At 62.5% G+C, this 13,974-nt stretch overlaps 1 protein-coding gene across 1 annotated transcript; it reads right to left on the reverse strand.

The window, feature by feature from the left end:
- Positions 1-246: 246 nt before the first annotated feature.
- PITPNM1 (phosphatidylinositol transfer protein membrane associated 1) lies at positions 247-13,620 on the reverse strand. Its single transcript, XM_037135275.2, has 24 exons — positions 13,070-13,620; positions 12,042-12,158; positions 10,430-10,644; positions 10,230-10,351; positions 9,802-10,026; positions 7,883-8,209; positions 7,707-7,802; positions 7,518-7,625; positions 6,784-6,845; positions 6,443-6,693; positions 5,940-6,129; positions 5,746-5,853; positions 5,412-5,569; positions 5,122-5,330; positions 4,518-4,688; positions 3,719-3,880; positions 3,338-3,486; positions 3,107-3,217; positions 2,805-2,921; positions 2,431-2,579; positions 2,186-2,335; positions 1,919-2,102; positions 1,495-1,623; positions 247-761 (listed from the first exon to the last, which is right to left on the reverse strand). Exons 2-24 carry the CDS (start codon positions 12,117-12,119, stop codon positions 498-500), a joined length of 3,735 nt encoding a protein of 1,244 aa, XP_036991170.2. The 5' UTR covers positions 12,120-12,158; positions 13,070-13,620; the 3' UTR covers positions 247-497.
- Between the last annotated feature and the right edge of the window lie 354 nt (positions 13,621-13,974).

A 13,974-nucleotide genomic window follows, 5' to 3' on the forward strand; every position in this document is an offset into this window, starting at 1 on the left:
CCAGTGGTCCCCTGACCTCAGCTCCTGGAGGCAGAAGCCAAATCTGGGCTGACTCCAGAAAAAGACCTTGCTTGGGGAGCAGGGAGGACAGAGCCCTCCACGAGACCCAGGCACCCCTCCTGGCCCTGCTTCGGATGTGTGTACGGTCCTGGGCACATCCTGGCCCCCTTCTGCCCATCAGTGTCCCCCTGAACTAGAAACTTTGGGCTTGGCTGCCCCACAAGACCAGGCTAGTGGGCAGTCAGGTGGGAGGCCGATGGTGTTTATTTCCACGGTTTATACACTGGAAACGCCTCTGGATCCTTGTCCATCCCTGTCCCCTCCTCGCTGCCCACCCCCGGGCTGGGCCCCCCCACATGAAAGGGAAGTAATGCTGAGGGGCAGACAAAGATGCAGGATGTGGAGCTGGGGGGTCTGGGCCCCCAGCCTCCCACACGTGGCCACTCAGGTCCCTGAACATGTAAATAAATAACCCAGGTCCAGCCACAGCGCGGGCCTCACTCTCCGCAGTCCAACTTGAGGCTGATGCTTCGGGCCTTGCCCCGGGCCAGCATGGTGGGCGGTGTCCCTGGGCCCTCTCGATCCGCCTGGCTGGGGCCCCTGGAGCGAAGCAGCTGGCTCTGTTTGCGGAGGAAGTCCACAGGGGCAGCCCCGCCATAGCTGCTCTTGGCCAGGGTGGCTCTTGAGGGTCCCGTGGGGGCATGAGGGTGAGAGCCAGCTTCCAGCTGGCCCAGGTGGGCCACGTAGCCATCTGACAGGAACTGTGGGCGGAGGTGGGTAGGGATGAGGGGATGGTGGTCTGAGGCCCCCTCACTGCCCCCCACCCCGTCCCCCCCAGGCTCCCGGACGGTGCTGCCTTGGCTTCACCCCCAGCTCTGCACCTCTGTGGGCCTGTCTCCTCACCCACGACATGGCCTTGGGGCGGAGCGTTATTAATAGCAGCTTATAAGCACTTTTTGTGCCTGTGTATGTTCCTGTGCAGTGATCACATGATCACATGACCTTCACAATAGCTGTCAAGGTCAGTGCCATTTTATTACTTCCATTTTACAGACAATCAGTTGGGGCTTAGAAGGGTCCAGGCCCATGCCCAGGGCCATGCCACAACCAGCCTGAGTGACCAGGGCTGGTCTGCTCAGCAGCCCCAAGCTGCTCGTGACCCCTGTCCTGGGAGGAGGAGCCCGGGTCCCCTGGGCAGGCCATCCATCTCACAGCCAGCCCCCTTTCTTCTTGTTTTTAGATTTTATTTTTAGAGAGGAGAAAGAGAGGGAGAGAAACATCAACATGTGCTTGCCTCTCATGTGTCCCCTACTGGGGACCTGGCCCGTAACCCAGGCCTGTGCCCTGACTGGGAACTGAGCTGCCAACCCTTTGATTCTCAGGCCAGTGCTCAGTCCGCTGAGCCACAGCAGCCAGGGCCGGCTCTTCTTAACACAGGTGGACCTTAGGACCTCAGACCCAGGCTCCCAGTCCTCACCCCAACTTGGCCCTCACCTGGCACTGTGCTTGCAGCTTCCGTACGGCACGGCCCACAATGTAGGTCTGGCTGGGGGGCAGGCCCAGCGCTGCATATACGGCCACGTCTTTGGGGGACCCATAGCCAGCCACAATGCTCAGTTCCACCTGTGGTGGGAGAGGCCAGTGAGCCACCCCTGGGACAGGGCATGAGGCTGGGGGTGGTGTCTGGCGGGTTTCCCAGGTCAGATAGGGAGCCAAGCTAGTTGGGCAAAGGAGGGGCAGAGTGTCCCACATCACCAGGCAGGGATGGGGGGGCAGGACCCACTGGATCTCCCTAGTTGGCCCTAAGGAGTAGGGCCCCTTGGAGCATGATAGGACGGGAGCATAGGGACCTCCCCTATCAGTTAAGGTCCTAGAGATGGGCCAAGGCCGGAGGTGGGACCCTTCCCAGGCGCCACACCTCCTGCACCAGGCTCTGCAGGAACATGGCTTTCTGGCGCAGCGGGTCATGGGTGAGGCCGTCGCAGAAGGAGACGACCCCGTGGGGGAAGTTGTGCTGCGACAGCCAGGCCACCACACGGTGCTTCTGCATGTCAGGCCGGCCGGTCACGTACACTATCAGATAGCCTGCATCCTGCCAGTGCCTGCGGGATGGGGCGGCAGTCAGCTCCAGGTGCCAGGGGTGGGGGCTGGTCTCCAGGGTGAGCCCGGCAGTGGCCGCTCCTACCTGACCACATCCACAGCGCCGGCGCGCACCTTGGGGTCGCTGCCCATGATGGAGACGCTGGCAGTGAAGGAGCCATCTATGCTGAAGACCACAGCCTCGGTGCCACGGGCTACCACCGTCAGGCAGCACTCAGCATAGGTGTGGTCACCCCTGCGGCCCACAGTGGTGTGAGTGGCTTGGGGGCGGGCAGTGGTGGGGCCCAGCCGAGTCCCGCTCCCCAGAGAACTGGCCCACCCTGTGCTCACCTAACCATCATGCGCACTGGGTAGACGCCGATGCCCAGCGCACGCTCAGCAGGCAGCGGAAAGGTGAGGCGGCCGGAGCTGTTGGTGATCTCGGTGCCAAAGTGGATCCACTTGCCGGACAGTGGCTGTGTCATGATGTAGATGTCCACCTGGTAAGCGGAAGGGGTGAGAGCATCCGAGGAGTGGAGACCCCTGGCACCCCCGACTTTGAATGGGGGGCAGAGGCGGGCCTGTCATCCGAGGTGGATGGGGCTGAGGGCTCAACCTGGCAGGCCCCCGGAGCTGCCCAGGGGACAGGAAGCAGGACCGGGAACTCCCGCTTGGGGGTGCAATGGGGGCGGGTCTACCCGGGGCCAAGGCCACTGGGTCCTGACCTTCTCTCCCGTGAGCGTGACCACGTCCAAGGGCCCGTACATGAAACGCCCATTCAGCACCTGGGGGCGGCCCTCGCACACCACGGTGTCGTTCGCCCGGTGGTTGGAAGTGACATTCTGGCAGGAAGAGATGGCAAGAAAGCATAGCCAGATAACCAGAAGTTTTGGGGAAGCGGGGCGGGGCCGAGGTATGATTAGGTGGGGCCCGGAGCACCGAGGGGAGGTCGGGGGCAGGACTTGGGAAGACCCTGGGGGCGGGGATCTGGGGAGAGGGGCGGGGCTCCAAGGGGCAGGGCACCTACTCGGATCTTGACTTGCGTGCGTTTGCGCTGCCACTTCTCCCTGGGGAAGGCCGGGCTGTAGATGGACGGCTCCTCGCACTCGGCCAGCTGTGGCTGCTCTTTCTCGATCACCTAGCAGGACGCGGCTAGGTCACGTGAACAGGGTCCTAGGGCTGCCCCTCCCCCAGCCCACAGCTCCCTATCTTCGTCCGGTTTCCATGGTTCCCATTTCCTATCCTGTACCCGGCCCACCTGGCGCAGGATGAAGGCTACCACGTCGGCCGACTCCCAGTAGCTGGCGTGGAAGAGGTGAGGCAGCGTGACGGTGGGGAAGGCGGTGAGCGCTTCGGGGCAGTAGAGCGAGTAGTCTATCCGCTTGGTCCCCCACCATCTCTCCAGGACTGCACAGCCATGGTGGGCAGTGAGTCAGGGTGGCCTTCCACCCCATGCCCACCGGGCTGGCCCCTGGGTGCTTCTCCCTCCCTCCTTTCCCCCAAGCCTGCTTTTCTGAGTCTGGGCTGGGCGCTGGAAGAAGGGGCTTCCAGACGAGATGCTGGGTGTAGTGGTGTATCCGCTGGGCTCCCGAAATGGCACAAGGGTGCCCTCCCCTGGCTAGGTGTCGGGCTGACTTACTCTTAACCACCTCACTGGTGCTGCTGGGGGCAGCTGGCTGGGCCTGTGGCTCTGTGCCTAACTCACTGCCCTTCCAGAAGGCACCGCTGGTGGAGGTGGGTGTTGAGGGCACCATCTCCAGCTCCTCCAGGAAGAGGCCCGAGTGTGTCTGCAGGGTGTCAGCTGGAGAGGAGGAGCAACCTCAGCTGCAGGCTGGGCCGGCTGCCCTCTTGCCGGTCCTCCAGCTCTGGGGTTCCAGGAGGGCTCAGCCCCCATCCCTCCTCCACCTTCCCCGCCAGGCCTCCCTGATCAGGCCGTAGCTGAGGCAAAACCGTGCCATATCTGGTGGAAGCTACGAGTCGGGGCATGCTCTCCTCTTCGCTCACCCCACAGCCAGCTGCATCCTTGCTGGGGTGCCTGTCAGCAGCACCCCACCCCAGGCCACGGGTCTCGTACACATGCACAGGCCGCACCCGAGCACAGGAGCATGTGCACAGGAGCATGTGGGTGTGGGTCACAGGGCACCACCGCACGGACTCCGCAGGCCGCCTCCCCACTGCTGGCTGCTCTCACATAACCAGACCAGCATCGCTGTCGCCCCCAGTCCTCACCACTGGCCCTGGGCAGAAAATGCCAGAGGGTTTTGGGAACTCAGACCTCCCGGGGGGCTGGGGTGGGGCTCCCTGGCCCCAGCAATGGTGACATGAGAAGTTACCAGCGGTGTGGAAACTACCTTATGTCTCCTTGGATGAGGGGCCCTTCCCCATCCCCCCTGTTAGGCCCTCCTCCCTCCCCCACTTATCTTGTTTGGGGAGCATACCCAGCAGCAGGGACGAGCCATCTCCCAGGGGGAACTTCTGGTAGCGGGGTACGGCCAGTGGGGCAATGGCCTGGAACCTGGGGGCCAGCAGGGGCTCGAGACGGCAGGCACAGGGGTCGGCCGCATGGAAGAGGTTGTAGATCTGCTCACAGGCTGGGCGCATTTGGGCGACTGGTACCCAGAAGATAAAGTGGGGAGACACGGGTGTGGGAAGCAGCACCCAGGCGTGCTGTGTGACCCCAAGCTGGCACTTCCCAAACTTCACTCCCTGGGAGGTCACCAGGGTCCTACTGAGTGACACAGGTCTCTGGGCCACAAAGAGAGCAGAGCCTGTGATCTGCTGAGGTGGTGCAGGATGACTGCTTTCCACGCTTGTCGGACCCCTTCCCACAGAGACATCTGTGGGCACCGGTTCCTCCTGGTGCACTTCGGGAAACCTGGCATTGGCCTGCCCCTTCCTTCTGGGCCACAGGTTCCCCTTCTCCAGCCAGGCCATTGAATTGGTACGGAGGAGGGGGATCGCAATAATGCTGGCATCTCAGGTGAGATGAATGCGGAGGAGCTGACGTAGGGGCGTGGCTCCCACCCCGTCCCGAGGTCTCACCCTCCAAGGCAGGCATCACGGTTTTGCGCAGAGCCAGCACCAGGCCCAGTGGGGAGCCGAAGAGAAAGAAGCCAGAGACCTTGAAGTCCAGGCGGGCGGCGCTGATGGGGCCATCAGGAGCCTCCGAGGTGGCAGTGGGTGGGCAGGAGGCTGTGCTTGCCCGCCTGGGCTCCCCGGAAGAGGGGCCAGTTGTGGCGGCCACCTGCAGGCTGTGGGGGAGGGGGGTCGGTGCTGCTGCCTCAACAGCCCAGCACAAGCCCAGGGTGGGGATGATGGGGCAGGAATATCACCTGTTCTGTGAGCCCTCGGGTTCAGGATTGGCCACGTCACCGGGGGTCCGCTGGGTGGGCAGGGCTGAGGGCTCCGGGCTGGCCCGGCCCAGCCCCTCCACCCCATCTGCCAGGGGGTCCCTCACTGGGCCAATCTCTGGGGAGAGCAGCTCATTGTTCTAGAAGGAAGATGGGACAGAAAATCCTTAGGACTGAAGACGATGTAATTTCTACTTATTTGGAAGTGAGGAGTGAGGCTTGGATGTCAGGCAGAGTTGAAGAAAGTGGGTGGGCAGAGCCCCAGAGGAGGAGAGACCCCCCCCCCCACCAGGAGGCAGCGGCCAACCCCACTCACCACGCTCCCTCGGCGGCTGCTGCCCCGGCTCCCCGCGCCTGCGCTGGCACTGTGACAGAGCGCATCAAAGCCCAGGATCCCACCGACGCCGTCTCCAATCAGCACCACCTTGGGGACAGGGCAGCGCCTCAGGGGGGCCGGCATGGGGACGGAGGGCCCTACAGCAAGTTCCCGGGAGCGCCCCAGCTCCTGACCTGCCCGCAGAAGCCAGCACCCTCAGACGAGCGCAGGAAGGCGGCATAGGCCTGGTTGGTTCGGGCGATGACCGCAGCCACCGCGCTCTGGTACCGGGAGGACGAGGTGGCCAACAGTGGCAGGGCAGCCAGGGGGACGTGGTCCTGGGAGCGGGACAGGCTGTCGCCATCGTGGCTGTAGGGGCTCAGGCTGGAGGAAGAGGAGGTGCGAGGGTGGGGGCCTGCAGCCCATCACGGCCCCCTCCAAGTCCCCTTGGCCTGCTGGCAAGTCCTAGTGCCGTGGGGCCTTTGTGGGCAGCGCCCGCACCCTCGAGGCCTTTGTGATGAAGCCACTGACTGGAAACTGAGGTCTAGCTGCGTGGCCGGCCGGCTGAGGTGTCTGTCTGGCTTCCCAGACTCCTCCCACTTTCCCCACAGGGTCCTCCCAGTCCCTGGAGCCCCCAGGTGGGTGTCTGCACCTTGGGGGCCCTGTATACCCCCCACCTTCCACCCCGGACCAGTACTTGGAGACAAGGGCATAGGCAGCCGCACAGACGGGCGGGCAGGGCACCAGGCGCAGCGCCACGTGGCCCAGGGCCTCTGGGAAGTGGATGCGGGTGACGGCTTCGAAGGCCAGGCTCAGCGTCTGCACATCTGCCTGCTTGGAGTTGGCATCTCCAGGGCCAGAGTCCAGGATGTTGCCACTATGCAGGATGAGGAAGAGGGCGTGGACCGCGCACGCCTCGGCCCCCAGCTCCCCAGCTCCTTCTGGGCCCTGTGGGGCACAGTGGAGGACCAGGGGAGTCAGAGCAGTGGCCTGGCAGGTGGGTGGGCAGGGCTGCAACAGGGTGGCGGTCATACTTACCTCCGAGTCCCTGGGTGCTCGGGCCCCATCCCTCATATCTTTGGTGGCCTCGGCTCCAGGGTCTGTAGGGCAGAGAGTGAAGGGGGCTGTGGGGGGGTCCCTTCATCTGACACTCCAGATACTCTGCCTGGGTGGCACCCCCAAGCCCCACCTGCCTCCGACCTCTGACCTCTCACTGCTCCCCTCTCCCAGGTCGGCTGGCATCTCTGGGCCAGTCCTTTGCTGCCAGGGCAGCCTCTCCCCACAATGCCCGTTTGCCTGGAAAACCCTTTCTAATTCTGCCCTGCCGGTAACGGCAGCCACTGTCCACGTGTGCCCATTTAGACTGAAATGAATGAAAGTCTAAATACCATTCAAACTTCAGCGCCCCAGCCACAGCAACCATGTTTCGAGTGCTTAACAGCCACACGCGCCTGGCGGCTTGAACACTGCCACCATCACAGAAAGTCCTGTTGGACTGAAGTCCTGGTCCATCCTTCGAAGTCCAGCTTCGACATCAGCTCCCATGGGAAGTCTGCCTGGACTCCCAGTGAGCTCCTCCGTTCTCTGTGTGACGTCTGCGCCTTGAATACGCTCCAGCCATCCCCCCACCCGCCCATTCTCCACTCGCTCTTCACTTGTGAATTTAAGGAGCATCCTCCGGACTGACAGTCCCCTTTCCACTCAGGGCTGACTTGTTCTCCGAGTCCCCGCTGCCCCCCCGGGGTGCTGGAGCCCTGATTCTGGATCTCTACCTGGTGCCCCCTCGGCCTCCATGGGGGAGGCAAAGGCGTCGATAAAGTCATTGGAGTTCCACTTGGTCATCTCCTTGGGGAAGACCTCGTCACTGTCCCAGAAGCCTTCTGAAGGGACAAGGGGCTGTGTCAGGAGACGAGAGAAGTCGCTCAGGGACACACCCACTTCTGCCCGGCTGAGGTGCTGACCGTGGGCGTCGAAGAACTCCTCTTCAGAGCTGTTCTCGGAGTCTCGGGCAATGTTCTGCATGCGCCACTCGGACAAGCTCTGAGGAGACACGCCCCCTGCAGGGCCCCATGGGGTCAGCCTGGGAACCCAGACAGATGGCCGGTCGCCCCCACCCATCCTCGGGCCTCCACCTCACCTCCGTGCTGGGATGAGTAGGAGGAGCGGGAGGATGAGGACCACTGTTTGCCGAAGCTGGCATCGGGCGAGGCGTCAGGGCCCAGGGGGGCCTCGGGCACGTCGGGGGTGCCAGCATGGCTAGCCCCAGCCCGGGCCTCAGTGCAGGGCTTTCCAGGGGGCTGGGCCTCGGGCCCCTCACTGTCTGTGCTGCACTTGGCCATGCGCTGGGCCAGCATGCGGGCGGTCTCCTCCTCCAGTGCCCGGATGTCAGCCATGCTCAGATCCGTCCACTCGTCCTGCCAGCACCAGGCCTGGCGGTGGGCTCGCAGCATCACCCGGCGAAGGCCTGCAGGTGCCCAGGCATCAGGGACAACGCCCTCCCCACCCCTAGTGTCCCTGACACAAGCTCCGCGTGCCCAGACCTCCAAGTCGGGCAATGGCTCCCCGGGCACACCACCCAGCCAGAGCCACAACGTAGGGCAGGGCAAGTGCTGTCCGGGGGCTGGGAGTGGAACCTGGGGCATCTGCCTTCCTGCCGCACCGCCCTCCCTGCCCACTGACTCTTCTGGCCCTGGGGACACCCCAGCTCAGCCCTGCAGGCGCCCCAGCCCGCCCCGGCCCACCGCACAGGAAGCGGGAGCCAGTGCTGTTCCTCCTCTCCCATCTGGCTTCGCGGATGTCTCCAGAGGAGTTAACAATTAAGGCGTTAACAGTTAATGAAATTGTTGGTGGTTAATGAAGGTGTTAATAGTTAATGGAAGTGTTGGCACACAGTGAAGGGTGCAGCGAAAGACGATACCCATTCTGGGATATTTTTATCTTAAGGGAGGAAAAAGGTTCGGAATCTCAGTCTCTAGGAAATACAGTGATAACAGTTGAGTTGTAATGATAAACTTCTGAAAGGAAATATACCAGAATCTTATAGTTAGTCTGTGGGTAATTTTTATTTTCTTATTTTTGCCTTTGGTATTTTTCTAAATGTTAAGACAAGGAGCCTGCCTTACCCGCTGAGCTAAATTTGCTCATCTGTAAAATGGGAATAATAATAGTCCTTACCTTAAGGGGTGTTGTGTGTGTTAAAGGAGACCTTGCATGAAAAGTGATTAATTAGCAAAGGGTCTGGGGGAAGAGAGGCGGGGAGGGGGTGGGGGAGGTAGAAGAGTGCTCAGGGTGGGGGGATAAATGGTGGTGGGTGGAGGCTTGACTGGGTGGTGAACACGCAATACACCGTACACGTGATATGTCGTAGAACTGTAAGCCTGAAACCTCTATCGTTTTACTAACCAGTGTCACCCCAATAAATTCAATTAAAAAAACAATCTGCATGTTGTGGCCCACATTAGCTTTTAACATCTGGCCCAAACTCCCCTCAGTTACAGGAGGACAATCTAAGGTGCAGAGATGCGAAGTGGCTCACTGGGGTTCTGTGAGAGTGCAGGCAAGTGGGACCCAGGCCCCCAGAGGCCCGCATCTAGGGATTCTTCTCACTGCGGCTGGCCCACCCTCAGGCCCGCAGCTGTGGGCTGCGTTTAGGGTGGCTAGAGGATGGGTCTTGGAGCTGGGGGCTGGAGGGGCCCTGAGAGCATGACACCAGCTTCACAGCCTCGCCTGCACTTCTGAGCACGCTGCCAGTTAGGGCTGGTGACCCCGCCCCCCCCAAAGGTCGCTACATCTAGCTGGATACACAGAACGGTTGAGAATTCAGACCTCAAGATCATGCCGCCAGTCTTTTACCCTCCTGACTCTTACCTGTACCTCAAGGCTGGTCTCCCCTGACCCCCCACCGCCGGGCTGTGCTCCGCCCCCCACCTTAGTGCTCAGTATATCAAATGGAAATGGTGGCTTTATGCTTTGGCGTGCCCTGCAGCCTGAGAGCATCCTGGCTCAAACACGGGAGCCAGCGTGTGCCGGGTAACCGGGATGCAACTGGGCGCTCACCGACATCGTGGATGAACTGCTCGATCTTGGCCTGCATCCCCCAGTATCGAAACTCGACCTTGCACAGCTTGTAGGCGCACATGAGGGGCCCCGTCTGAGCCGCCTTGCGCGCCCAGTCATCAGCCAGCGGTCCTCGGCCCGTCTTAACTGAGCGGTACAGCCGGGGGTCCTCTTCTGCTTTGTACTCGCCTGGGGCCACTGCATCCCGCACGATGTCGATGGTGTCTGGGGGGTTCCGGTGGCACTGAGCACTGCCAGCACCCCCCCCCGCCCCTCCACCCCTCCCCTTCCTCAGGATTGGGAGGGCAGCCATCTGAGGACTGGAAGCCTGGGCCCAGAGAGAGCCTGGGGCTTGTCAGAGCCCGCCTGTCAGGGAGTCAGGTGGCCGGAGAGGGTCTTCAGGGCCCCCCACTGGCTCCAGGCCTCACCCAGGATGCGCTGTCTCCTCTCGGCCCCGCTCAGGTTAAAGACGTTCGGCTGCTCTCCCCCATCGGGCAGGTAATAGGTCTCTATTTCAATGGAGAATTTCTCCACAAAGGGGCAGGTGTACCTGGTCAGAGGACAGGGACAAGGGTGACCACTGTGCCCACCAGGGCTGTTCTGGTCCGAGCCTGGCCCACCCACTCACCGGGTTCGGGTGTAGGGGTAAGCATTCCAGGACTCCTCCTCCACCTGCAGGGCAGCCTTGGGCAGCAGGGCCCGGAACCAGCCTGGGATGTGGGAGCCCACGTGGTACACCTTGTGTGTGTACTGCCCACTGCCACCGGGCCCGTCCACGTACGGCCGGTTGGCCAGGATCTCCACGCCACTGCCCTCACCGCTCGACTCCTCCCGGCTCTTTTTCTGTAGTCCGGGGCAGAGCAGAACGCGGAGCTCAGCCCCAGCTCCCAGAATCCCCAGCCTTGCCTGGCCCCCGGCACAGGTCTGGGGCCCTCGTCTAGCCTTTCCAACCCCCCGAAACCCTGCCCCGGCTACCCCCACCCCTGGCTGCTCCTAGGATCAGGGTCACGGCCGCTGTCCAGTCCCCCACTGCAATCCCCAGCTCTAATTCAGTCACTCAAACATCAACGGAGCATTTTAGTCCAGGCATTGTTTAGGAGTATATTAATGAGAATATGCTGAGGAACGGAACAAAGACCCCTGCCCTTGTGGAACTTACGTCCTAATGGAGGAAGACAGACACCGAAACAAGTAAATTACGTGGTACGTTAGAAGGGTAAGTGCTACAGGAAAAAGCATAGCATAGGGTTAGGGGGATTGAGCTGGGGTTTGCAGTTTCCACAGATGGTCAGAGAAGGCCTCAAGGAGATAACATGAACCTGGCTTCCAGGAGGGAAGGGAGGGTGCCGAGCGGATGTGAGGCTGGGGGAAGTAAGATTCAAGGCCGACGGGAGCTGCTGCACGGGATCCAGGGATGGCAAAGGGGCCGGGGTGGGTGGGCTGGAAGAACTAAGGAAAGTGAAAAAGGCTCCCACCTCTCTGAGGACCTGACCCTGGTCCCCTCACTCCATGGGACCCTACAACCAGCTCCTGCCACACCCATCAAAGTTTGGGACACTCAGATCCCACCCTCTTATAGCTCCGGAGCCCAAACTTGGCCCACTCGGTGCCCAGGCCAGATCCTGGACCTCTGGCCCCCGAAGACGCCGACCCGAAAACTAGGGAGCACATCTGGGGCAGGCCTCCCTGAGAGCCACCCTGGCCCGCTCTTCTGACAGCCCAAGCCCAGACCCCCTCCCTTTATCCTCCGGGGTCCCTGGTGCCCCTCTGTTTCAGTCTTGGAGCCCGATCCCCATCCCATCTCCGTGACCTGGGCTCTCTGGGGACCCCCTCACGACCTTCTTTACCACCGAGGGCCCCTCCTTACTCCCTCTGTCTCGCTCTGGCCTCCTCAGGTGCTCCCTTCCCTCCTGACCGGATTACAGATCCGAAGGAGGATTAAAGGAGACCACACAGGGGCTGGGTACTTGGGGGGGGGGGAGAGGAGGCACCGCCAGGCCCTTCTGCCTTTATTTCCTACAGCCCTTACACACTCCCCCTGCATCTGAATGGGGGTTGGTGCGGGGAGACACCCCTCTCTCCTCCTCCGGCCTCCGAGCCCTTTCAAGTGCCAGAGCAGGGCTGGCTGGGGCTGAGCCCCAGCCCCTTGCCCCGGATGCGGCCTGCGTGCTCCTGCATGCAGGATGATGAAGTATCATGAAGTAAGACCCTCTTGGTCTCCCGCTTCCCATCGCCCTCACCTGGATCATGTAGAGCTGGGCCACCTGGTACTCGTCCAAGCTCATGGGCAGCAGAATGTGGTACTCCTTGATGAGCATCCTGAAAGCGCTCTGCCGGCTGCGCGGCCTCCGCTCCGCCTGGCGCAGGGCACGGCGCGGCAGTCAGTGCGGGGTGGCGGTGCGCAGTCCCGAGCCCTGCGCGCAGGCCGAGGAGCTCCGGCCACAGGACCCCATGCTTCCGCACGCCACGGGGGAGGCAGAGGCGAGCCCAGCACTGCAGCCAGCGCTGCCGGGGGCCCGGAGCCGCAGCGAGGCTGATCAGTGACCTCTTTTCGGCGAAGCCCCCGCCCCCTGCCCGCCCGTCGCCGTGACAACCGTACGCTGACGCGGGGCCCCCCAGAGCGGCGGCTTGGGGCTGGCCAGCTTGACTCCCCTGCTGCCTTCTAAGCCCCCCTTGAAACAGCATCCCTGAGAAACCCGCCCCCTGGAGCCCCCATGCCCCTCCTTCTGGGCCTGCCTCCCAGAGCTGGCTCCTCTGGGCTGTCTGTCCCCTGCATCCCTTTTCTGGAGTCGGCGGGGTCCCGTGTCCCTCACTCCCTTTTGTCCACTTAAAACCCTGTCCCTCGGGGTGTCTCTCCACAGAACAGCCCCGTGCGGTTCCCCTCCTGCCATCTGTTAGTGTTCCTCACACCCGAACCTGCCTTCTAGGACCAGACGGTTACCCTTGTGAGCCCCCAGACCTGCCTTCCCCACCCTGGCCGGCAGCCCAGCCTCGACTTTCCCCTCCCCAGCACCCTTCCCGGACCCCATCTTCCTTCCCAGGGGTTGATTCCTCTTTGGGCTGAGGCCAGAGTGGCTCCACTTCGTATCTCTCGGGTACAGTCCTGAGAGACCCGCCCCGCCAAACTGCGCCGCGGTTCCGTTGCAGGCACCGATCCTACCCCACCACCTCGCAACCCAGCGAGGAGGCGAGGGGCCCCATTGTCCCCACTTCCCTCTGCTCCCCAGCGTCCCCGTCCCCGCCGTGCTCTTGGCCCGTTCCAGCTCACCTCTAGCTGAGGGCGGGCGCCCCTCACTGGGAACGGGCGGCGGCGTACGGGCTATGGGTCTGAGCCCCGAGTGACCCCAGCCCCGGTCTCGGGTTCCAGCAGTGGCCGGACCCTCGGGAGTTGTAGCGCCAGACCATGGCCCCGACCTTTCTCCCTGGCGCCCCAGCCGTTCCTCCTCGCCGCCCGCCGCGTCACTGCGGCCGCCCCGCCCCCTTCCTGGGCCTGGCGGGCCCTCCCTACCCCTGCGGGGTCCTGGGAGCCCGCCCCTGCCTTCCTTTCTCCAGGCTGTGGAGGGTTTGGGGGGGCGGGGTGGGGAAAGGTAGTTCTCTAAATGCTGGTGCTTCTTACTCCCTCTGTGCTCTTCGGAATCCCCAAAGCACTCTTGGTTTCTATTTCTACCCTAGCCCAGTCCTCCCATATACTGGGGCAATATGGCAGGGACCCCTCCCCATTCTCCCCAGCCCTTCCAACCTGACACCCAGGGTAAAGGAAATGCATCTCCCACCAAAGTCTGGCCAGAAGCTGGTCTCTAACCTGCCTCTACCTAGGAGGTGGGGTCCCAGCACCCCAGACCTTTAGCGTTATTCAGCTACACACCAAAGCCGAGGTCTGCATTTACTCCTAGGACTAGCCCCTCAGTGTGGCCCCACCTCTATCTTCCCGGTTCACAGGTCTGGCCAGCCAGCCACTAGACCCTGGGCAAAGGCTGAGACGCTGGCGGGCTGAGCCCTTGGGACCACACCCAGTCCACTAAAGGCGCTGGGGCTGTGGATAGCAGCACCCGTGCTGGAGTTCAGTCCTTTCTCCTTGGCTCTGCTTCAAAGGTGCTGGCGGAGGGAAGCAGCAGTACCTCCTCTTCTCCGCACGGAGTCAGAGATGGGGTATATTCAGAGCCTCTGAGGGCT

This window comes from Artibeus jamaicensis, unplaced genomic scaffold (genome assembly GCF_021234435.1).
Source record: "Artibeus jamaicensis isolate MK-2021 breed Jamaican fruit bat unplaced genomic scaffold, CSHL_Jam_final contig_3109, whole genome shotgun sequence".
NCBI lineage: Eukaryota > Metazoa > Chordata > Mammalia > Chiroptera > Phyllostomidae > Artibeus > Artibeus jamaicensis.